The sequence below is a fragment of the Palaemon carinicauda genome, chromosome 4 (assembly GCF_036898095.1).
Source record: "Palaemon carinicauda isolate YSFRI2023 chromosome 4, ASM3689809v2, whole genome shotgun sequence".
In the NCBI taxonomy this organism is placed as follows: Eukaryota; Metazoa; Arthropoda; class Malacostraca; order Decapoda; family Palaemonidae; genus Palaemon; species Palaemon carinicauda.
In genome coordinates, this window is record NC_090728.1 from 43,417,313 (window position 1) to 43,444,207 (window position 26,895).

General features: G+C 37.1%; 2 protein-coding genes across 2 annotated transcripts in view; one reads left to right on the forward strand and one right to left on the reverse strand.

Moving 5' to 3' along the window:
- Positions 1-26,895, reverse strand: part of Orp8 (Oxysterol-binding protein-related protein 8) — a 732,808-nt gene that overhangs the window by 541,707 nt on the left and 164,206 nt on the right. The gene's annotated exons all lie outside the window — the stretch shown is intronic.
- Positions 20,558-26,895, forward strand: part of LOC137639393 (ionotropic receptor 93a-like) — a 36,815-nt gene continuing 30,477 nt past the window's right edge. Inside the window, exon 1 of the mRNA XM_068371667.1 lies at positions 20,558-20,586. Coding sequence (XP_068227768.1) covers positions 20,558-20,586 — 29 coding nt within the window. The remainder of the gene's footprint in view (positions 20,587-26,895) is intronic.

The window sequence follows — 26,895 nt, forward strand, 5'->3', positions numbered from 1 at the left end:
CTAAAAACCCATGATAAATCCTTAATAAATGGCTACACATAATTACACGTGACATTAATACAATAACTGTAAAATAAATACATATTACAAACCAAAAAAAAGAGAATAATAATAATGAAATAATAAATAAAAAACGGATTGTAATGTAACACTTTACCTTAGCGACAGGCCAGCGCAGGTGTAGGGACTTTTACACAGGATGAGACGGAAGATCAGCGAGGAGGTAGGGACGGTGACTTTGTACGATAACGTGTACGATAATTTACACTAACTTACACTACTACGTGAACTTTAACTTTACTTAGCTCATTTTTGTTTTCATTTTAATAATTTTATATATATTTTTTTTACATTTTCTCTTTTCTTATTTTTAATTTTCCTCACTTTCACTCGATTCGGTCTTCCTTTTCTTTGCTTCACTTTCTTTCTTTTCATCATGATCACTGGACCGTTTTAAAGATTTTTTTAAAAAACTATCGAGTGAAAGTGGCTTTGTACGGCTTTTGAGGATTTTTCTAAAATGCGTTAAGCAAACATCATCGAACTGCGCAACAACACGGCAAACCTGAAGTTTCTGTGGGTGATGATTGTCGATGAAATCAACGTGATGATGATTTGCCAACATCTGTTTTATTTCCGCCGTACCTAAGATTTCGCCTACCTCCTCGATCTCCTCCGACTCACTCAACTGCGCTTGGAACTCATCATGCTGCATGGCTTGCAGCTCCTCGAGTTCCTCGGTGGTGAGCTCTTCGTGATGCTCATGGACGAGTTCCTTGATGTCATCTTCATCCACATCCAGACCCATGGACTTGCCAAGGGATACAATCTCTTCGACGTCTTCCTCGGCGGCAAGCACAGGTTCATTCTCTGGGCCAAAACCTTTGAAATCTCTGGGAGCAACAGCATCAGGCCAAAGCTTCTTCCAAGCGGAATTCAGGGTCCGACGAGTTACTCCCTCCCAAGCCTGATCAATGATCTTTAAGCAGTGCACGATATTGAAGTGGCTCCTCCAAAATTCGCGCAAAGTTAAGTTGGTGCTTTGCGTGACATTAAAGCACTCCTTAAATAAGTGCTTGGTGTACAGCTTCTTAAAATTAGAGATGACTTGCTGGTCCATGGGCTGGAGGATAGGGGTGGTATTCGGTGGAAGATACAACACCTTGATGAATTTGTATTAGTCGATGATATCATCTTCGAGTCCAGGGGGGTGAGCGGGTGCATTGTCCAAACAAAGCAAGCACTTCAAAGGCAAATTCCTCTCCTTAAGATACTTCTTGACAGCAGGGCCGAAAACTACGTTTAAGCATTCCACAAAGAGATGCTTAGTAACCCAAGCCTTAGAATTAGAACGCCATAGAACATGTAGCAGGTCTTTATTAATTCCATGTGCTTTAAATGCCCTAGGGTTTTTGGAATGGTAAACTAACAAAGGCTTAATTTTGCAGTCCCCGCTGGCATTGTCACAAAGCGCAGGAGTCAACCGGTCCTTCATTGGCTTATGTCCAGGCATTTTCTTCTCTTCAGCGGTAATGTACGTTCGACTAGGCATTTTTTTCCAAAACAGACCGGTTTCACCACAGTTGAAAACCTGCTGCTCTATGTAACCTTCCTCCGCCATGATGTTTTCGAACTCTTTAACAAAGTCTTTAGCAGCCTTAGTGTCCGAACTCGAAGCTTCTCCATGACGAACAACTGAATGAATCCTGGTCGTTATCCTAAATTTCTCAAACCAACCTCGAGACGCCTTGAATTCCTCCGTCGTAGGATTGGCTGAACTCTCCCCCGCGTCACCCCAAGACCGCGCCGCCTTCAAGTCACTGAAGATAGCGCTGGCCTTCTCACAAATGATCGTTTCCGTGATCGTATCGCCAACACTCTCCTTGTCTTTGATCCATATTAACAAAAGTTTTTCCATCTCTTCAAGGGTAGTGCTACGACATTTAGAAATAATCGTGATCCCCTTCGAAGGTTTCACTGATTTAATGGTTGACTTCTGTTTTATGAACGTCGAGATCGTAGACATATTCCGGCCATATTGTTTAGCCAGATCGCAAACACGTACACCTCGCTCATGCTTTTCTATGATTTCCTGCTTTAATTCTAATGAAAGCATAGACTTCCTCTTTTTCTCACCACTGCTACTACTTCCTGAACCGAAACTAAGCTTTTTAGGACCCATGATTACGAAACACAGAAAACAACACCTGAAAAGGCAAGATAAAAAAATGTTAAAACTGAGCGAATAGAGGACAACCACACGATGCGCACGCGATGAGAGGACTGATCAAGGTGACACTCGATTGGCGTCCCTCCGATGTGATGCCGTCTAGCGGCGTCACCAACAAACTACGCTGGACGCTTTCGAGAAAATTCCACGGGTAAGCGTATTGTTTACGTCGTATGTTGGAGCAAGACTTCGTATGTTGAGACAGAAAGTTGGTCGAATTATACTTCGTATGTTGGAAAATTCGTATGTTGGGACAATCGTATGTAGAGGTTCCACTGTAGATCTTTGCAAATTTACTATTTTGAATCCCCTAACCTAATGACGGAAACCTCTATTAACAAAGTTACAGATTTTAATAAAAAAAAAAAAAACCTGAATATCTCCTTTTCGTGGGGAAAGGCCACAGGAGATACTTCAACCCAATAGTTCACAAAAAAAGTGATAGGCGGTGCTTCAGTAGTAAGTTCGTTGTTCAATAAAGGGTCCATTTTTTATTTTAAAATTATTGGTTACTTGTTTTTAATAGTGAAATATGTAATATAATCACAGGTCTTATTTTATTCATCATGTTAATACAGTAATGAAAGGTTAGGGTAGAAACGTGTGTTTGATATATTCAGTACAATAAAAGGAAATGGAGGCCAAATCCATGTACGAACAGAGGTTTCTCCAGCCTCTGTTCATACGTGGACTTGAACTCCATTTCCCATTATCAGACTATATATATCAAACACATGTTTCTACCCTAATCTTCCATTACTATATTAACATGATAAATAAAATAAGGGGCACGTTGTAGCTTTGTGCTCTGTGAAGCTAAAACTCATCCCTTTGTTAAATGTGTCTTTACCTCTTTGTTATGTTTAATTGACTGATTGATTTGAGGCTTTCTGGTATATTTATATAATTGAACTAAGATGTAAATTAGATAACTAAAATAATGCCAAAATACTAGCCCACTGGGCTAAGGCATGTAGTGAAACATGTCCTGCTTGACAGAACAACCATGAGCTCATGTTAAATTGTGAGCAAAGCTAGCTACGGCACAGCAAAAACCAATTGAACTAAGAGATAAGTAAAATAACACCAAAATACTAGCCCATGGGGCTAACATGTGTAGATAAACATGTTCTGCTTGCTGAGGCATAGGAAAAATAAAATAATGTTTACCTGCGAGCAAAGCGGGCTATGGAAGAACAAAAACCAATAAATGACTGATGTTAACCTGGTGTACCAACATAAAGGTAAATACACTCTATTGAGTAAGGAAGTACTTGTACCACAATAAACACGGCTACAAATGACCCCCATAGAAAATGAAATTGAAAAATCACATTTTCTATACTTCTGTAGGTGTTTTGTGTTTCATTACTATTACTTGGTTTTAATCACTTTACTGTTTTTTTTTTTTATTTATTACAATGACTAGCAGAAACAAAAAAAAGTTTACAAAAGATAATCTAAATATCAAACAATTAGACTGGTACACAGTAAATTTGAGTGTGTTTCAAATGTAATTGATGATGATACCAAGGGCAAACCCAGAGCTTTTCCATTATGGGAGTAGACCCATCGTGAATAAAAAAAACCCTATGGATTTCCGCCAAGAATGATAATAAAAAACGTTCAAAATACCACAAAATACGATAAATAAAAGGCTTATTTTCCAAACGCCGTTTAATGCACTGTTCTATAATTTTACCGGGAGTCTTTGCAGTTTGTTGGGGCAGTCTGGGGGAAAAATTAAAAAAAAAATATGACTGAAAAACCACATTTTAAAATGAAAACAAACACACACGAACACCACCTAACCTAACCTAGGAGCCGTATCCTTACCTACTTGGATAAAGGAGGCCGGATTACGTCACCTACGATCAAATTAGACTGCCGTATTCTTAGCTTACCCTAAGACTAAGGCTAAAACATGTGATTGCTTCGCTCCTGGCTTTATATTATCGTGTTTCAGACCAAAATAAACAGTAACTGGCTAATAACTTCCCCATAAAGGGAATCAATTTGACAATCGGAAAGTTTACACTTGTCCCTACGAAATGCTCATTTAACTCCTTTGTCGAAAACAGATTAAAGTATACGTACTGAAAATTTTAAAAAAGTTATAATAAAATATAGCAAGCTCGAGGACTTACCTTTAGTTTGCCAATTTAACGAGGGCACTCAACGTTACGAGACAGGAATCAAGGAGACAATGTTTACGTTATGGTTGAACTTGCACTCAGAGTCAGTGTTGCCAGATGAGTTAGTCTAAAACTCTCCAAAACTCATGATGAAAAATCTACAACACAACCAAGAAATCGGCATTTCCACAAATATGTTTTCTTCTGATCCCGTAGGGTTTACTAATATAGAAATTACTCACGAAACTTCATATAAGTGCAAGCAAACTAATGGCAAAAATATAAAGGTTTACCTATCTTTGTTTCTTCTTCATAGAAATGTGTATAGAATATCCCCATCATACACCCAAAATCCCCAAATCTAGGAATAAATTCCCATATATGGCAACATTGCTTGCAATGTTCTTCTTCTTCTTCTTCCTGCCATGCTTTTGAGGCAATTTTGTCTTATTTCGTTTATTTTATGCTATTCAATTCTTGCCATCCCATCATCTTCTATAATCTATTACCTTCGACTTTCGTATTGTATCTTGTTAATTCACTGACCTGTTTACTTGAATTTGAGGATAACTGCTTAATTATGTCACCCTTGTGAACTTGTCATCAAAATTGCTGACACATATGATAACAACTCTAGCTTCTTAGATGCAACTTGTAATAACCATCTGATATATTGTATGACACTCTGTGGTAGTGAGAATTATCATGGTATCTCAACTAATGTCTTTAAATGTCCTACCGAATAACGTCGGTAGGTCTATATTATTTGCATTAGTAATGACTAACTATGTTCTGCAGGAACTGAGTATGGGGAAAGTATTCCAAGGCGTGGCACTTTTTAACGCGGAAGTCGGTGATACCTCTAACAATACTCAAATCAACCATCTGACTTCTTCAGCACAAAAGGTAGGATACTTTTAACAGTGAGAATATGAACAATAATAAATAGATAATCAAATATCATATATATCAATATCAGCATTATCATCATGACTAACAATTATCAATAAGGTTAATTTTTCATATTGTTCCTTTATGGACGCAGCTCTTGACTATGTTAATTTTTATTGATTTTTTTTTTTTAAATATTACAAGTTTGAGTGATTTCAGTTCTGTTACTGCATGTAAAATCCTTTTGAAGGATATAAACTGTACTAATGATTTGCTTCATACGTATGTTGAACAGGCTAACATAAGTCTTTTTATAGTTTATACGTGAAATATCTGTTTTGATGTTATCACTGTTTTTAAAATCTTTTGTTTTAATTTTTCATTATTTCTCATATGGTTTATTGATTTCCTTATTTCCTTTCCTCACCGAGCTATTTTTCCCTGTTGGAGATCTTGGGCTAATAGCATTTGCTTTTCCAACTAGGGTTGTGGGTTACCTAATAATAATAATAATAATAATAATAATAATAATAATAATAATAATAATAATAATAACACAAGAGGTAATCTAATTTTTTATTTACTATAACCACAGAGAGTTAAGATGCACATAGGACCATTTTCTTCTCCTTTTGAACAGCTTTTTAAAACAGATGATTAATATATTATTATACAACAAGAGTAAAATATCAGGCTACTTAGACTTCTATCACCTTTTTGTTGAGATAAAATATATTTTAACACAACCAATCAGGTTCGCATCTCGTCTCTGGGTGTCAACATTCTCGTCCTGAGCGATGAAATAACTTTTCTAAGGGAGTTCGCAATATCATCTATGCAAAATCGTCTGCTGTCTGACATCACGAAACTAGTTGTCATAGGTCACTTGAATCACGAGGACATCCAAGTCCTTGCCAGCTACTGGGCAGTCTCTATCATGAACACCTTATTGATTATACCGCATAAGGAAGGAATGCATGGAAGGTGGGTCATCTCCGGTCACTAAAGATCCGCTTTGGTTTGAGATAGAGCAATTTTCCTTGTTATGTCATTTATTTCAACAATATTTAAGCATTCATTCGGCCAGTTAGTATGTCAGATTTAATGCAGATATGCTTATTTTCTACGACACATTTTCAGGTCACTTTTTGTTACATATTTGGTGACTTAAATACATACCAAAGTTTGTGAAGTACACAAACTTTTGTTGTAGTATAAGCCTATATTTCTGCATAAAGATCTAAAAATATAGATAATTTAAGCAGAGTTATGTCTACATTGGCTAGTATTACTATTAAATCACTCATATTTGCAGTTCATCATAAGGGAAATCCCATTTCAACAGAATATCACAAAACAAGACTAATAAAATTTCTGATACACCAGGTGGGACGTGTTTACATTTATGCCATTCACTCCCTCTGGGAGACAACTAGTTCAACTGGCGTCTTGGAGCATTTCTAAAGGACTGGTAAAGCGAAGCAGGCTTCCTTTCTTTCCTAAGAAATTTTCAAAGTAAGTCACAGTGATAAACGTAAAACCCTCTTTTCTGATATAGAGTACATTGTATGTATGCAACTGGACCACTCATTACTTTGTAAACGTTTGATCATCTCACGAAGTTTCCAGTGGTTTTAGAATTCTGCGATTTTATATTAAATGTTTCCTACTATCCTTGTTGGAGCCCTTGAGCTTATAGCATCCCGCTTTTCCAGCTAGGGTTGTAGCTTATTAAGTAAGTAATAAAAATAATAATAAATCTTTGACTCAGAATACAATGCATTAATTGGTTTAATCTACCTTTTCATTTTTACAACCTTCAGTCAAATACGGCTCTGGATTCTTTTCTAGTTTGTCTGCATTACCTTGCGTTTCTTCTACTTCTAAATAGAGAATATATTTTCTTGCTTAGAGTTTAACTTGTCTTTACATTGTGCTATCTGGGAATCCATACATTACTTATCAATTACACTAATTTAATTCATGGCACCTCTATTAAATTTCCACATATAAATATGGAAATCTGGTAAGACAAAAGATTTTTACAAAGACGCACATATACATTATGTAAACAGCACGTATGTATACATAAGAGTGAGACATACTATGAAAAAGGTGTCCATACCAGTGCATACAAATTCTTATCTGCAGATCATGTCTTCTGACATTCACAGTATGTACGGTGGCTCTATCAACATATCGGTCTTGCCTTACGAACCCTATTGGCTGGAAGATAAAGCTGAGGATGGGTCAGTTATTTACTCAGGATTAGACAGACTTATGCTTGAGGCCATGATGTCTACCCTCAACTTTTCGGTCACTCTTCTCCCAGTTAGAACCTGGGATGAGGTGAGATATGGAAAAACATTCTTACACTGTGTGCGTTCTTTTAATGAATAGTCGACAAACAGTTTTTCTCATTTCAAAATTCTTTTCAAGAATAAAATCTTAAAGCAAAAGTAGATATATGCAGAGGTTTCGTCTTAATACAAAGCTTTTCACAAACAGATCTTTTGGCGAGGTTTGAGTCAATATTTATCATTTGTAAAAAAAAAAAAAAAAAAAAAAAAAAAAATACATAAATAATGAAAAAATATAGAAATTAAATTTCCTTCGACTTCATCTTTACGATAATTTGATGATTCATTTCCAATAATTATATTATAACATATTAAAAACGTTTGAGAGCATCAAATCAAGGAATCTCTTTATCTTAGGACTCGGTCCACACCAAGCTACTTAACTTAATCATTTCAACAGCCTTTCATGACGATAAGTTAAGGATTATTATATGAAAAAAAGTTTTAATCAGGGAAACTCCTGATAAATAAAGGAACATTTACGAAGAGGTGAAAAATTTTAGTCAATATACCTGGCTCTACAAAAATTAGATTTGGCCAAACCTTTTAAAGTACTAATGGTAGAGAAAGTGAATTATATTTCTTGTTGGAACAATCCATATTGTAATAATTGAAGACATTAAAACAATAGAGGCATAGAATGTATTCTGGCTGACTAAATTAATTTTGTATCAGGGTACCTAATTTCAAGATGAAGGTCCTCAATACCATAAAATTGTGATAATTTTATAAAAAAAGAAGAAAAAAGTTATATAGTAATTGTTAAATAACATTAGGGAAAATACATGAAGAAAAGCATATGAAATATGATGCTATATTTCCTTCTACTGTATTTCAACCATCCTGTGGTGAGGTCGTAATGCCTTTGGTTACGCTTAACTCATACAATTAAATCAAGAAATTAATAAAAGATTTTCAAATACTTCTTGCAACATCCAGGGAGCAACATAATTTGAATATATTTTAACTTGAATATTTTCTAATACTAGACATTAATAAAAATATTTCTGTTGGCAATGAATCATTCACTCAAGTCAATTTGAACAGGCAACAACGACTAAAACATGTAGCTAATATTTCCTTGTAAAAGCTGATAATATCTGTTTTTGAGAAGGCACGAAAACTAAACGTAACAGCACTTTTTCCAAATACATTTTTGATATATTGGGATCTTTTCACGCGATATTCATAAACGAAAAAAAAAAAAAAAAATCTGACAACTAAAACTGAGAATGGGATATTTACACAGTAAACAAAATTAAAGAGAAAGCCTAAAGTCATGTCAATCAAACGGAAGTAAAAGTATTATTAAAAATCACCAGGACGAAGTGAAAATTAATTAATTTTTTTTTTCTTTTTTGCATTAAGATGTAAAGGAAGTTTCTAACACAACATGATTACTTACAGGTATTCCAATGCGTAGCAAATCGTTCATCGTGGATGGCACCAGTAATCCATTTCATGTTGCCGCCCCGACTAAAGTTCACAGCTTTTACTTGGTACTATGAAGGGGACGTCAACTTGGCATTCGTCATGGTCAAACCGTTTCTCGAAGCAAAGTGGCAGAGCCTTTACTACCCCCTCAAACACGAGGTGTGGATTCTTATCCTGGGAATGCTCGTGGTTGCTTCTTGGAGCCTTATAGTTGTGAGTGCATCTTCTGTTGTTGTTTTTCTGTGATTCTTGAATTAGAAATAGGAATGCTTTAAGGACAGATAAACTTTCACTCACACACATGGACGCATGCACACACACACACACACACACATATATATATATATATATATATATACATATATATATATATATATATATATATATATATATATATATATATATATATATACAGTATATATACACAGTAATACTTCCATTTATGTCAGTTCCGACTTTTGTCACTCATCCTTGAATATTAAGTACAGAATTAAATCCAAATGGCACAGTTTTACATGACCTTCCGGCAGTTAATATGTAGCGCAATAACAATGAAGTACTTTTCTGTATAATAATGTACTGTACAATACTGTAGTTCACCTGGAAGCTTATTTATGTAGGTATCTGGGATTTTCTTTATAAAATAATGGCAGTATGTGTATAGGAAACGTATAAGTCTGTTTATACGGCGAAAAACTGACACGTCGAAAATCGATATACGTTGGGGACTTGAAACCAATTGACGACATGGGATGGTTTATTACTGTACACACGCATACATATACACACATACACACTCACACACTTATATATATATATATATATATATATATATATATATATATATATATATATATATATATATATATATAATTATATTCATTTATGGTAAACACTTGTGGCTGGGCAAAAAGTCCATTGTAAATATTTCTTTCGAATTGAGGAATCTGTACTAAGACTTGAAATGATCTCATGATAGCTTTATGAATATATATATATATATATATATATATATATATATATATATATATATATATATATATATATATATATGGTGTGTGTGTTTGTATGTATGTATAACATATATACATACATACACATAAAAGACTAAAATCCAGCTTCCACCAATAAAATCAATCTTAATACTTGGTATACTTTTCTAGTTCATCAAAGCTTCTTGGAAGGAATCAGCCATGACAACAAAACTTGGCTCAGACCTCATCATCTTGGAGGTCTTTGGCACACTATTAGGCCAAAGCCTAGACAGACGGCTTCCTATGACTGTCGGAGTGAGGACCTTGTTAACCTTCTGGCTAATGTTCGCTTTTGTTATTGGTATTGTATATAAGGGGAACCTTGTGGCTTCACTTGTGGCTCCCAGGTACCCTCCAAGGCCAGAGACACTGGAGGAGCTAGTGAGGGATGTTGAAAGGTGAGTTTATTACTGAAGCATACATTATTTCATTATCATCTAATCCATATCTACCAGCAACAGGGTAGACGTAAGCTGACCCTTAACTCTCCCCCAAAAAAGGTATGAAGGTCCAGATTTCAATAATGTTTATGTAGGATCCACCCCTATCTTATGTCCGTACTAGTGTAAAAGACATTCTTCCTTATGATACTACTTTGGAAATTCTAATCGGTTTTTATATAAGTTTAGAATCTTTTTTATTGATATACATTACTTAAAAAGATTGTTTCAAATTCTGGTGATGATATCTAAAATTAAAATTAATATAATCATTAGTGAATCATAAAACATCATTTTGTATGCCTATTTTTACATTTGCCTTCCATATTAAAAATTTTTAATCAATCTTATTCACCTTTATTTCAATAAGCTAAGATATCTATTCAGGTTCATTATGTTTATGCTGTAATCTGTTATGTTAACCTTTCATTGTATTTGCTGTCAATTTCTAATTTTAAGAAATTAATTTGTTATCTTTAATAAGTATTTTGATTATATTCAGAGAAATAAAATGTCTTCTGGGCGAGACTTTGTTCTTTGCTGTCGAGCACTTACATCTCTCCATAGTGGTGAGCGATGATCCAGAGGGTCTCGATCCCTCTTGCGTGGAAACCTGGGACACACAAAGGAGCTCTTTGGTGCTGTCTTGGATTCTTTACTGTCCCTCTACTTAGAACCCATTCGGAGAGGGAACAAAGATCTTCTGTTACCGTTGTATGAGTACTCTAACTCCTAGAGACTCTGGGTCTGAAGGCATTCATTTGGGAGAGACAAACTCAATTGCAGACAGTATGTAATTGTCCATGTATGAGATGCACCTTTTAGTTAGACCTGTACACCTGGGGTCGAGGATCTAGTATTACTGGTCTTACTTGTAATATCCACTGAGGGTCATGGGTCATGTGTCTCTCTTACTAGAGAGTGTGCTGAAGGGGGAGCATGTAGATCCATATGATTGTTCCTCTAGTACTATAGGCGTTAGTGTCAAGCATGTCACGTGGGAGCTCATTGTTGATGTGCATGGCATAGGCAAGTGCAAGTCCAAAGGTTCGTTTGGATATCACCCCTGTTCACAATAGTGTTAAATGTGCCAGTGTAGGAGGATTCTTAAGTTGTATGCACCATAGAGCTCATATCTGGAGCACGTAGATCACAGACAAGGTCTGGTGAGGAAGGTTCCTCCATCTTAGACAGGGATGAGTATATGCGTGAAGCTGCGTTCATTTTGCGAGTTCGGAGACAAACTTTTCACAAGAAACCACATTTTTATGTGAGGGCGCACGGTGCTCTAAAGACTTGCGAGAGAGAGCACGCTTAACATAACTGGAAGGATGACGGCATCTCTTGTAAAAAGAGGAGCTAGTTTCTTCTGATCCCAACACCTTCGTCGAGCCCGTAGGGTGTATTACAAAAAGTGAAGTCAGATCGAGTTCAGACTGAAGATCAGTCATAAGATGCCGTCTCAATACCCTTCAAGAGATTAAATGCTAAGGCTACCCAAAGGTGTAACATAGCGTAGTCATCTTTAAACAAGTCATTATTACAGGGCTTTTCCTGAGGGAGAGGCTTGCCTGTTTTGCTAGGGGAAACAAATGAGTCTCTCTGCCTCAAGACTTGTCCAAGTATTAAATCAGCACAACTCTTCTCTGTCTTGGTTTTGGAAGAGATACTACCACTAGTGAGTTATTGGGTCTTTTGACTGGCCAGACAGTACTACATTGGATCCTTCTCTCTGGTTACGGTTCATTTTCCCTTTGCCTACACACTCACACACCGAATAGTCTGGCCTATTCTTTACATATTTTCCTCTGTCCTCATACACCTGACAACACTGAGATTACCAAACAATTCTTCTTACTACACTGTCATTGTTCAGTGGCCACATTCCTCTTTGTAAGGGTAAATGAGACTCTTTAGCTATGGTAAGCAGCTCTTCTAGGAAGCCACTCCAAAATCAAACCATGGTTCTCTAATCTTGGGTAGTGCCATAGCCTCTGTACCATGGTCTTCCACTGCCTTGGGTTAGAGTTCTCTTGCTTAAGGGTACACTCGGGCACACTGTTCTATCTTATATCTTATTTCTCTTCCTCTTGTTTTGTTAAAGTTTTTATAGTATATAAAGTGATATTTATTTTAATATTGTTGCTCTTCTTGAAATATTTCACTTTTCCTTGTTTCCTTTCCTCACTGAGGTATTTTCCCTGTTGGAAACCCTGGGCTTATAGCATCCTGCTTTTCCAACTAGGCTTGTAGCTTAGCAAGTAATAATAATAATAATAATAATAATAATAATAATAATAATAATAATAATAATAATAATAATAATAACAGTGAAGGGTCAGATGGCAGAGTAAAGGGGTCTCGAAGAGCAGGCCTATGCACTTTCTTTGACATCAAGGATGAGTCCGAGTCAGGAAAATCATACTTTCCCTTTTCTTTTGCCTCTTGCCATACACCTGTCACTGGGAGGGTACATCTTGTAATTTTATAATCAATACTTGCATTTCGTACTTACAATCTTAAGCAATCACATTAGGCATGAATTTTATTATCTTCTCCTTATACTTGTTTCTTTACCAATACACCGTAACTTGGAAATATACAAACTTCCACAGGGTGACCATGCCTTCTTTTGGAAAAGCCTTCAAGGACGCTCTTATAGCATCGGAAGTAGAGTCATCAAAAGCCTTAGGAAATATGATGCAAGTGGGAATAGATACTGTAAAAGGACTGCAAATGACTGCTAATTACAAGTGAGTTTTGTGCAAAACTGTAGATGGTAATCAAAGGGGACTACTATAATAAATTTTAATAAAGTTCGTTATTTCAATACCTACTTTGTAGTCAGCATCTTAATACTGAATCATGGAAGAGGTATTGGCAAGGTGACAACAAGGTAAGATTTTTAAAAGTAATAATCTTTAAATAAATATTGAATGAAATAAATGACACCACTTTATTTGTTTAATTATGATTCACATTTTCGTGGAAAAGTTTCTAACGTTACCTATTTCATTGCACTATGCAGTAAGTAGCTTACAAGTGCTGAATTACTTTATGCATAGTTTGGACGATTGTCATACGATATCTAGCAGAGTCTATCTTTTAAGATATTGCTAAAAACATGTGAAATGTTAAGCCTTTGTTAAAAAATAACACATAAATCTATAACTATTATAAAAATCTCATGTCTATGCACATACATACATACATACATACATACACACATATATATATGTATAAATGTAGCACTAGGCGAGAGGTAGTAGAAGAGAAACTGGAGGAGTGGAGAAGAGAAATGGAAAACAGAAGATTGAAGATCAGCAGGAAAAAGACAGAGTATTCGAGATTGAAAAATGGGGAGAATGGGGAAGTTAGTTTACAAGGAGAGAGGTTGAAAAGAGTTGAAAATTTCAAGAATTTAGGATCAACAGTTGCAGAGGATGGTGATCTGGGGGCAGATATAATCCACAAAATACAAGCAGGATGGAAGAATTGGAAAAAAAAAAAGTGTGTCGAGTACTATGCAACAGGAAAATAGGGGTTAAGTTGAAAGGTAAAATGCACAGGACAGTTGTGAGGCCGGTAATAATGTATGGAGCGGAGACGTGGGCAATAAAGAAGATAGAAGAGAAGAAACTGGATGTGGCAGAGATGAGAATGTTGAGATGGATGTGTGGGGTGACAAGAAGAGATAAGCTACGGAATGAGGTAATTAGGGGTACCACAGGAGTTAGAAAACTATCAGACAAGATCCAAGAAAGTAGACTGAGGTGGTATGGTCATGTCATGAGAAGAGATGAGCAGTACATTGGGAGGAGAGTGATGGAAATGGAGCTAAAGGGAATGAGAAGGAGAGGGTGACCAAAGCGAAGGTGGATGGACTGTATCAAGGATGTCCTTCGATCAAAAGGATTAACCGGTGATGAAGTGTGAGACAGAGGTAGATGGAGAACGCTGGCCAGAAACATCGACCCCACATAAAAGTGGGAAAAGATGCAGATAAAGAAGGAGTCAGCTACCCACAGAATTGGGGGGAGGTTCCATGGCAAATAGATAGATATATATGCTAGTGTTTATGATGGAATGCAGTACTGTACTTATAAAAACATAATCTGTTTTACTGAATTCTCAACTTTTTTTTTTTTTTTTTTTTTACACCTCATTTCTGAGAATACAATATTCGGGACAGAAAAGGAGTCTTAATGGACAGCCTGGTCCCCATCCGGGGTCCACCAAAATTAAAGAAAGCACTAACCCAGAGAAGCCAGAAATCCTTTCAAAATATGCACTGGTTATTTATAACTCTTGAGATTACATATCACACTAAGGTAGTGGTAAACCAATTATCACGGCTGTACCCTGAGTTGGTAAATTTGACTAACCACTTTTGGAAAGGCATTACAGCTAGCTAACTTTATGTTTGAGAAGCTTCATTATATCAACTCCGTGAATCATGATGAATTTTACTTTTGGAGAGAAATAACATGTAAGGGTAGAAGTTAGAGAGGGGCCATTCATTAAGCAATTGATCTTTGATTCACTACAACCAAAAACAAAATATTCATTGAAAGTACAGAAGAGACATGATCAAATAAAACCTAAAAGTTTGTTTTACCTTTTTCAGATATCCTCACATTGATTCTATTCGCTTTCTTCAGAATCAAATCGCGATTCATCATACACAGGCCGACGGTTCCTCTATCTTCTACATTGGTCGGGAAGGGGTGATGGGCAGCGTCTGTGCTTGGCCAATACCACATGATGCCCCATTCAAGGAGAATTTTGACTTTGTAATCTTGGCTCTTTTAGAGGTAGCAATTTTTTCCAGCACTTTTGTCCAATACCTGTAAATGTGAATTTTTTTACAATCATGTACAATTTTAATATATAGAAAAATTTATAGATTGGACAGTACAGTACATGCATTTGGTTGTCTGTCTAGTAGAAGAAAAGCCTTGACAAACTTAATATTTATAAGTGAAGAAAAAACTAAAGTACAGTATTCTGGTTTCATGATTGAATGAAGATTTTTTTTTTCAAGTAATTGAGTGAAATTAAAATTTATTCCGACTATAAGTGAGATGTAACACCAGAATTTATTCTTTTTCATTTTCAGTCTAATAAATTTACAATCAATAATTGACTAAAATAAATGGATATTGTTGATTTGTATTATAATTGTTGAAATTTCAAGTATTACTATTTACAATTTTAATGGTCATCCTTACAATAGTTTTGCTATTGATTTCTTTTAAATTTTCATGCATAAAACTAAGCTTAAAGGTCACTCATGAATGTCAGAGGCAAGGGATAGGACAGTGCCCTAGAGACTGACCATGCATACATATGATCAGCACCCAAGCCTCTCTCCATTAAGCTAGGACCAGGAAGGATAGATAATGGCTCCTGATGACTCAGTAGGTAGATCTATATCCTCTTCCAAAACCCAACATCCCTAACTTACTTAGATAGTGAAGCTCAGTCACTACTAGAAACTGATCAGCTTGAGCGCATCTCAAGCTCTTGTCCCGGCAGGGACATTTCCACAATTGTAGTTGAAACATTTCAATTGCAACAGTGATAATGTTTATAATTCAGCACTGGGTAATTAGATTGGATTTATGAATTTGGGCTATATAGCCTTGCACTGGGGCCTGTGAGTCCATTCAGCACCCGAGTGCAAATGGGGGCCGAGGAAACCTTGCTTTTACACTATGACATAAAAACTAGAAGAGGTTTGACAGCAAGATGGAAGAATGGATGCTGGACCAGTGGATAAGAAAGATATGCTGTAAAACAGAGGCAGCAAAGACCCTAAGGATAGCTAGAAAGACCCTTAAGTAATGTCTACAATGCAATGAGTTAAGTAACAGCTCTACAGGTTTTGCTATGCAATACTCAAAAGTGTCGACGAAAGCTTGAATGAAAGCATTTTTTTTTTTTTTTTTTTTTTGTTATTCCATTATATAATTCCATAATCACACTTAGTTTTTATGGGGTAACTTATCATGCTAGTTATTAAATGATATAACTTTGCCATGTATTTTGTTCCTTCCAGGGTGGATTCTATGACAAATGGATTCACAACTGGCTGGAAGGTGCAAGGAGATTAGGACGACAGAATAATCGCCGAAAACTAGAGCTCGAGAGATTAAAACAAGAGAACCCGGACAAGAATTTCTCGATCATTACATATGGCAAGAGCGATGAGCCCAAGCCTCTTACCATAGTGCATTTCCAGGGACCTCTTTTGATTCTGGGAGTGGGAGTGTACATTGCAGCATTAATCTTCTTGATAGAATACTTTGAATTGTCATGGTTATGCTTGAAACCAAGGTGAACTTTGTCCAGTAAAAGAAATAAAAAAAAAATGACAGGTGAGAACCATTTAGGAATACAAAATTTTTCGCCCGTGTCAGTAAACTGAACTATTCTACGGATAGTTATGTGGTAATTAAAGATAATTGTAAAAGAGAAATAATGTTTAATTGATCCATTGACTTCATGATTTAAGAGAAGGATTTATGAATTCGGGTAATTAAGCCCAACGTCAGAGACGGGGAAGGCATTCAGCACTGATAATATACAGGGAGACACGCTGTTGTTGTATTGAGAAGGAAAAAAGGTTGTGGAAACAGAAGTATAGTAGAAGACTAAAAAGTAATTGTAGCTATCAGACTGAAGGGATGCTGCAAGGACCCTTATGTAATACCTACAGTAAACCTTTGAGTTCAGAAAGAAAGAGAATATTAAACAAAGTTATCAATAATGATTTGTTAAATTTGTTCGTAAGTTATTCTTTGGCCAAAGTAATTTGCGCATTCAGAAGTTTTTCTTTTAAAATATATAATTAATAAAACCTTAATTCTCTCTGCGGACATTTTCTTCTCAATTAAAACTTTATTAGCGAGGCAACCATAATCAAATAAGCAAGAAATCCTAGTAATCTTCATTTGGCATACATTCTTGTGGTCATATACAAGTCACCAACGTGCCCTTTCCCTAAGGAATAATTTTCAGACATAACATGGAATTTATATAAATACGGAATAACAAAATTATACATTACTGTATTTAAAATATCTTATGAATAAACTAGAATACATTTATTCAAAATGCATAGTGTCAGCATTCCTTAAATTATTTAAAAAGAATTAAATCTAAATGGTAATGACTGAAGTCAGTACTGTACAACAGTGTCTGGAGAAAAGCTCCAGGCAATCTACAGAAGAAAGAGCATCCCAGGATTATCCATTAGTCTAACTGACGAAGGTGGGCCCCTCAACTTTAACTTGATCAGAAAATCCTTGTAATTGAATAGGTGCCTAAGCTCATATGTGTTCGATTCATCTTTCACTTCTCTCTCCCAGGCTACTTCTGTAATATCTTTCAGTTCTACATCAAATCCTTCTTTAGCTAAAGCAAAGTCCTTCAAAAGAAGGCAACCGTGTTACCCCATATAAATTGGAAAAAGGCACGCTAATAGATGATGATGATGAATCTAAGGAACCAAGATGCAAATATTTAATTGAGTTACTGGATAATTGAAAAACAAATTTTATACATAATTTGCATTTCTATCAACTATACAAACCGGAGTCATTTAATAGGAGTATGATTTTAGCGAAGCTGAAAACTTGTCTGTTAAAATTTATAATGAGGTGTTGGTAGTTACCAACTGGTAGCAAGGAAGCACTCACTGAGTGGCCAATTTGACCTTAGTCTAGGAATTGCGGGTGAATGAGTTGGGAGATTAAGTTAAAATTTGTGATGTGTTCTTTGTATTTACATGGATACAAACTTTGTCCTTTAATGGGAGACTTAACCTTAGGATGGAGGAATTTCCTATTACCAAACTGGCTGGTGTAAAATCCCATGACATCAGTACACTTGGATTTAAAGAGGTGCAAGAGTGCCGACTTCAATCCATTTCTATTGTCCTAGAAGTGTTTAGGTTATAGCTTAATCTTCAGATGTTGGGCAGACTGTCAATAAGGGAACCTCCTGTATATACTTTCTATGATATCTCGTCAGAATGTAAAACTAATATAGATTGGCTGGTTTGCATTTATACCCATCCTCTCCTCGTCAAGAAGACGGGGGAATTAACTTCTATTTCAAGTAAAATAAAATGGTGTTCGGTATGATAGATTACTTTCATCAGAGTCCATTCCAGCAACATAACAGGTCAATTGCTCTACCCCAAGGGAGGGGAAGAAAAGAGGAAAAGTGCAGAGATTCTAGCTTTCATCCTCGATGGATGTTGCAACTATTATTATAGACATGGTACTTCCTATTTTGCTACTTGAAAATAAAGAGATCAATCTTCCTGCCCACGATAAACCAAAAGGTCTACTGCATTTTCTGCCGACCCCAATTGGGCTTGTTTCACTAACTCACATGGGTATTGAGAGGCCGTCCCTCCTTGTTTGTTGATGTAGTCCACTACGGTAGTGTTGTTGCTCATCAATGCTACAGAGTAGCCTAACAGAAATTATTGAAATGAATGTAGGGATAGAAGAGCTACTTTTAATTCTAGCAGATTGATATGCATGGCATTCATCTCCTCAGATCAAAGTCCTGCTATGATCAGCTTCCCAGATATGGACCCCAGCCTTCCTTTCATACATCCGAGAATAGAAGCATCTCCGGTAGTGGGCCTTCTAGGGGTGTTACATTTCGAAGACTGTCGCCTCTTAACCACCAGTGCAGGTCCTCCATTACTTCCGGTCCTACCTCGACTAACTATTGTTGCGAGTTCTTAGCTGCTGACCAATGCCTTTTTAGGCATCAATGAATAGATTGCTGGTGTAACCGACCTTGTGGTACGAGGTTTTCAGGGGGAGACAGGTGGACTAAAAGCTATTGCTACTGTTGAGCTGGGAATGGCTTGAGCAGGAAGTGTTGCATTACTCTCCTGAGTCTTGGGATGCAGTCTTCGTTATGGTACACTTTCCCCATTACCGTGTCTATCCTCATGACCAGGTAAACCATCTACTTGTGCTCTAAGCTGGAGTTCTCTATAATCATCACAGTCCCAAGATCACGACAATAAGAGAGATGTTTGCCTTATTGTTGGAGGAACTGTTTCACTGAGGAAGATGTGATCAGCAAGCCATCCTGGTATTGAAGAAGACGAATACCTCTGACATGAACCCAAGCCCAGATTAGAGTGAACCCTTGAGGGGTCGTTGACAGTCCAAAGCAGAAGACTGAACTGATAGACAATCCCCCTCCAGGGATGAAGACCAATATACTGGTATTTGGAAGTAAGCATCTCTTAGGTCTACTGAGTGCATACAATCATCCTTCCTGAGAACAGTTTGTAAGATATTCGCTTTCTCCATTTTGAGCTGAGTTTTTAGTACAAACTTGTTTAAAACTAAGAGGTTGATGACTGGTCTTAAGCCAACTGTTGACTCCTCTGCAAGGAACAGGCAACAGTAAAAGCCTGGAGCCCTGTCCCAGACCAGTCGTAGCGTGCCCTTTTTATTGCATATTTTCCACCTCTGCAAATAAGATGTGGTTCTCTGAGGACTGGCTGCAGATAGATGTTATTGTCGATGTCCAAGTGAGGTGAGGATGACAACCAATGAATGGGAGGAAGTAACCATCCCAAAGGATGAGTACTGTCCAAGCCTCTGCTCTGTAGTACTGCTGCCTCGGCCATTAGCTCAACAGGCCTCCCCTACTCATGGTAGTGGAAGGAGATTATCTTCCTTAATGTCCCCTGGCTCCTCCCCTGCCTCTTCCCCTTCTAGCTTGGCTAAAACAGAGACGAACGTGACTATGATCTCTGGGTCTTCTAAAGGAGGAGGTTGCTGTGGTAGACAACCTAGCTCTAGGGCTCATTCCAGCATTTTTTTCATGGCCCATTTCAGTGATGTTGCCCCTCTAGTTTTCAGAGCTGGTCTTTAAGTGCCAGACTTCTTAAAGGTGGAAAGGGAGTCCTGGCTGTTCTTCCTCCACTTTTCCACCATGGCTTCAATTTCATCAGGAGAAAAGAGGGCCTGACCGGTGAGCTAAGAACATGACTACCTTTGCTTCTGACAAAACCAGGTCAGAGATTTTTTTCCTAGCCTTAGGCTTTTAAAGGTTCTGAGAGAAAGTGAAGTAAGTCATCGTCCTGGACCAGTGGTCCAACAGGTTGATTGAAGGCTAGCCATTGCTGTGGTTTCCATATTCGTTGCCTCAAGAGCAGAAAAGATCATTGGTGGCAGAATTTTACTCAACATATTAGCACAGAGTGAATTACTTCATCCAGAGACCTAGTTGTTGGCATTATCTAGTGCCTTTTTTGCCAGCTCTGGTGAAGGAAGTTCCAATGAGGATCAGGAACCTTGCTGGGCCCTGAAAAGCTGGTCTATAGACATCTCTCCTTTAACCTGTGTTCTTGTTACCTCTCCCAGGCTGTTAATCTGCCTCATTAAGGCCAGAACTGTAAGAAACATAGACTTTGATTTCCGCTGGAGTGGGACCTACGTCTGTTGTCGATGGTTTTGGTGCCTCTAAAGATTCCTCCCTCCTAGGTGGTGGGGAATTGAATCATTCTCTCGATCAGCTCGGGGTTCTTTCTGGACCAATGGCCAAATTTATTTTTCCATTTGCCTTTCTAGCAGCTGCCATTTGGGAAACCTATTTAGTCGGTTCCTCTACAAGAACTAGGGTTTTGCATTTTACCAGTTCATTTACCGCCTTGTTTATCCCCTTCTGTATAGAAATAGAGATATTCCTATATGGCAGTACCTTTGGGGTCACTGTTAGGTAGACAGTCAAAATTACATCACCAAGATCCCCCGGCTCGTCATTTCCTTCGATGCTAGCAACTTGGATTTTATTTTGATTTATTGTCACAAAGCCCATTTTCTCACAGATATCCACATCAAGGCGTGATTACAGGTGATTACCAACAACAGAAAATAGAACTGTATGATTTTCCTTAGTCTTAGAATTAGTTACTATAAGTTCTGCCTCTTCATAGAATTTTTCTTCTGCTTTGTTCCACATATATTCTCTGTATTTTGCTTCACTTGGTGTCTGTGTACGTGTTAATACAATTGGCTGTAGCTACAGGGACATGCAAAAATTTAAAGTTGCAGTCATTGAGTCATCGTTTCGTTTCTTTGCGGACACCCACTTTTTCCCATTGCTTCCGTCTACGTTTGCTACTGTGTGTACCCTTGACGCTTTACATTTTACAACAGTATCCCATTTTCTGGTAGTTTTTGCATACTTAGCCATATGTAAAATAGTTTACCTTGCCAAAACCATGATTTCATCTACAAAATTTGCAGTCTTTCACAATATTTTAATTTTGTAGCTTTACTGCATTCTTCTCTGAGTTCTTCTGCTCTCACTTTTTGATTTTGCCCTTTTGCCACCACCTAATTCCTTTACATGCATCATCGATTATTCATATGCACAACAAACATCACTAGCCTTCTTGAAATCTAAATTTGATTCCCGAAGCAGCAACTCTTGGAGTTTCCCTCACACAGAGAATACAAACTTGTCGCAAATCATTCAGTAAGATTCAGTGTAGTTACACGGCTTCACTTTATTTCTCAGTTCAGAGAGAAAAGCATCAAAAGGTGTGGACCATGCAAATATTCCAAAAAAAATGTGATATCACAGCCTTTTCAATAATTAGTAATAAATTATCTGGCTTCTTCCTTTCTTCCTCTATCATAGCAGTTCCATCTGCCTTTTTTCAAGGAAAGTGTTTGGATGCCAAAATAATACCGTTCCCCACATAGTATAAAACAGTTACTCACTAGACAGCTTTGCTCTTTGCAAACAAACTAGAGGAAACCAAATAAACATCTAACAAGCGACGCCATATCTTATATCTTTCGCTTAAATTAGGATCGTGACTTTCAAGAAACATGTTTTACTTAAAATGTACTTCAGCCGTATTGTTTTAAACACTAGATTGTGACTTATAAAAGTTACTGAATCTATATTTCCTTTGTAATCAAAATATAAAAGCCATTTCCCTGTATAGCCAGCGATGAGTAGGTGAAACAGCAGTTCCCAGACACAGTTGCTCATGAACTCATAGTAGCAGTAACAGATCCAGTCTTACTCTAAAAAAAATCAGCACTCCTCTATGTAGACGGGTGAATCCAAATCCCATTTTGCTGCCACCATGTTAATAAACGGGGGTTAATGGCCCAAACGGTAGGCGATGTAGAAATGACACACACAATTCTATATTAATTATCAGGTGGTAGACACGAACTTCTATAATATATCAACAAATATAAAGAGCGCACTGTGTGAATACAACAAATTGAGTGTTTGAATGATTCATTAAACAGAACAGAAATGAGGGCATTCACAATTATCAGCCTTACATATAGATATGGGAGAGATACTAAAACCATCCCAAAACATGTGGACCCTTCTACATGTAAACATCGATCGACCAGAAGGGTTACAGCCGTTCTGGAAACATCCAGCACAGTTTGTGTGCAGTACGTATGTAGATCGTCAACAAGTAGCTACTGAATGGGCGGTATTCATAAAGAAAAGGATATGCTTATACTTGCAAAATATGAAGGAAATCCTTCTACTTGTATTCTTAAACATTTCAAGCAAAAGCTTCTACTTTTAGAGCAAAAGCATATCCTTATAATCACATAAAAGTAAATGGTTATACATAAAGAAGACCCTTTACTTCATGTAAAGAGCATATGCTTCGAAAAAGCTGAGTCTGGTCAATAGCAGACTGCAGTTCGAAGAGAAAGGTTGTTCTGTCCGATTCTCAGCACGATGGCAGATTTTGTGGATGTGAGACATGTTAAACAATACATGCCCCGTTTACCCACACTTGATCGTGATTTCAAGATGTTATTCCGTTTTGAAGAACAAAATATACAGTGGCTTGCGGACAGATATCTTGTCCACACCTGGAATCTCGATGAAATATCAAGGTTAAGCCATAACTTGGTGGTATGCATTTTACATTTGCGTTTGCATGTATAAACAGTTGGGAGAATACGAAGGCTGCTGTATTTATGGATGTATGTATGTACAAACAGTATATATGTATGCATGTATGTATGTATATATATGTCTGTGTATATATATATATATATATATATATATATATATATATATATATATATATATATATATATATATATATATACATCGTATAAATATACATATATACACAGAATATTCATATATTGCAAAAGCTTATATACATGCATGTATATACACATATATAAACTATATATATGTATATATATATATATATATATATATATATATATATATATATCGATTCGTACCAGAAATATATTGTTCTAAATCCCAAACCTGAAATAATTTAGCTGAAATCAACTATTTCAATTCGGTTTGCTTTAAACCTTAATTACCCTTCGCCCCTCGGCCGGGTATCTTAAAGTTTCCTTCAAACGGCAAAGTTGAGCGTTTAGCGTCTTCAAAAGTTTTCAACTCAAATCCATAAATCAAATCACGTAGTTTATTATTATTATTATTATTATTATTATTATTATTATTATTATTATTATTATTATTATTATTATTATTATTATTATTGTTGTTGTTGTTGTTGTTATAAAACAAGAATGGAATTCTTCGGGAGTCCTAAAAGAATTCGGAAGAAAATCTTCTCGGATTTCCAAATGGCTTCAGAAGAAATAGCCATAGACTTAGCATGGAATTCTGAATGCCTCCAGAACGGAATCTCAGAACGGTATCGGAAGAAAACTTTCCCGGATTTTCAAATGGCTTCAGAAAAAATAGCCATAGACTTAGCATGGAATTCTGAATGCCTCCAGAATGGAATCTCAGAATGGTTTCGGAAGAAAACTTTCCCGAATTTCCAAAAGTCTTCAAAGGACATAGCCGTATACTTAACGTGGATTTCTGAATGACTCCAGAACTGAAATTTCCAGGAGCAGTCCTGAACAACTCCTCCCCGAGCTTCAAATGACTTCTGAAGACCTGATCTTCATTTTTTCAAACGTAGCCTGCAACACCTCACATAATCTGTATGTAACTGGCGAAATCTAACCAAGGAATTGCGCGTCAATAGGAGTAAGAGGAAAGGAGTTGATGACTGGGAGAAGGATTTCACTTAACTCACAGAGATCACGTTCTGACGGAATAGGAAGCTGCCGGTAAGAATTATGTATTACGTCTTCGGAACACCATCAACTGCAGATGGTTTTGGTTGCTGCCGAAGTTGCCGATCGTTCGTTTTATATCGCCGGACCTATAGAAAGACACGGGATCTTCCGTTGGCAGCTGAGCTTTGAAGATCATAATGTATGCGCCTTGAAGGATCCTTTGAAGGAGGCTTTTGCGACGATGTATTATTAAAGGAGACTTGGAAAAAGTACGAGGCTTTGTATCGGTGCAAAAACGGATTGCGGGGAATGAGGATGGAGGCAGAATGGTTCAACTGAACGGTGAGTGACGTGTAGTTCTTCAACAGGATTGTCCCAAAATTCGCCATTGAAGTAAGGACATATCCAGACGACATTGGTAAATATATCATGTTGCTCGTCATTTACTTTGGCATGATAGTGTATGCGGAGAAATCAATAGTATTCATCTCTTTACTCATTGCCCAGATAGGTAAAGAATAAATGCCTTTGATTTCCCTGAGGAATCTGACGAAGTGAGGACTCGCGGCACTGAAATTTCTTTTGAAATTTACAAGGTCACTGACGAACTAATGAAAAGAGACAATGAAATCTCGAAAGAAACAGATAATCTAATGAAAGAAGATCTTGAAAACTAGAAGACAGGAGAGAACAGCGAAGAGGAGCCTCTAATGCCAGAGGTACGACACCTAAAAATAGAGAGCCTCTAATGCTAAAAGTAAGGCACCTCAAAATATAGATCGAAGACCCTCTAATGCTAAAAGTATGGAACCTAGAAATATATGTCAAAGAACTTCTAATGCTAAAAGTGTGGGAGCTAAAGAGAGAGGTCAAAGAACTTCTAATGTTAGAGGTGTGAGAGCTATAAAGAGAGGTCAAAGAACTTCTAATGCTTGAGGTAAGGGAGCTGAAAAGAGGTCAAAGAACTTCTAATGCTAGAGGTGTGAGAGCTAAAAAGAGGTCAAAGAACTTCTAATGCTAGAGGTGTGGGAGCTAAAAAGAGGTCAAAGAACTTCTAATGCTAGAGGTGTGGGAGCTAAACAGAGGTCAAAGAACTTCTAATGCTAGAGGTGTGGGAGCTAAAAAGAAGTCAAAGGACTTCTAATGCTAGAGGTGTGGGAGCTAAAAAGAGGTCAAAGAACTTCTAATGCTAGAGGTGTGGGAGCTAAAAAGAAGTCAAAGAACTTTTAATGCTAGAAGTGTGGGAGCTAAAAAGAAGTCAAAGAACTTCTAATGCTAGAGGTGTGGGAGCTAAAAAGAGGTCAAAGAACTTCTAATGCAAGAGGTGTGGGAGCTAAAAAGAAGTCAAAGAACTTCTAATGCTAGAGGTTTGGGAGCTAAAATGAGGTCAAAGAACTTCTAATGCTAGAGGTGTAGGAGCTAAAAAGAGGTCAGAGAACTTCTAATGCTAGAGGTGTGGGAGCTAAAAAGAGGTCAAAGAACCTCTAATGCTAGAGGTGTGGGAGCTAAAAAGAGGTCAAAGAACTTCTAATGCAAGGGGTGTGGGAGCTAAAAAGAGGTCAAAGATCTTCTAATGCAAGGGGTGTGGGAACTTAAAAGAGGTCAAAGAACTTCTCATGCAAGGGGTGTGGGAGCTAAAAAGAGGTCAAAGAACTTCTGATGCAAGGGGTGTGGGAGCTAAAAAAGAAGTCAAAGAACTTCTAATGCAAGGGGTGGGGGAGCTAAAAAGAGGTCAAAGAACTTCTAATGCAAGGTGAGGGGGAGCTAAAAAGAGGTCAAAGAACTTCTAATGCTTGAGGTAAGGGAGCTGAAAAGAGGTCAAAGAACTTCTAATGCAAGGTGAGGGGGAGCTAAAAAGAGGTCAAAGAACTTCTAATGCTTGAGGTAAGGGAGCTGAAAAAAGGTCAAAGAACTTCTAATGCAAGGGGTGGGGGAGCTAAAAAGAGGTAAAAGAACTTCTAATGCAAGGGGTGTGGGAGCTAAAAAGAGGTCAAAGAACTTCTAATGCAAGGGGTGTGGGAGCTAAAAAGAGGTCAAAGAACTTCTAATGCAAGGGGTGGGTGAGCTAAAAAGAGATCAAAGAACTTCTAATGCAAGGGATGTGGGAGCTAAAAAGAGGTCAAAGAACTTCTAATGCAAGGGGTGTGGGAGCTAAAAAGTGGTCAAAGAACTTCTAATGCAAGGGGCGGGGGAGCTAAAAAGAGGTCAAAGAACTTCTAATGCAAGGGGTGGGGGAGCTAAAAAGAGGTCAAAGAACTTCTAATGC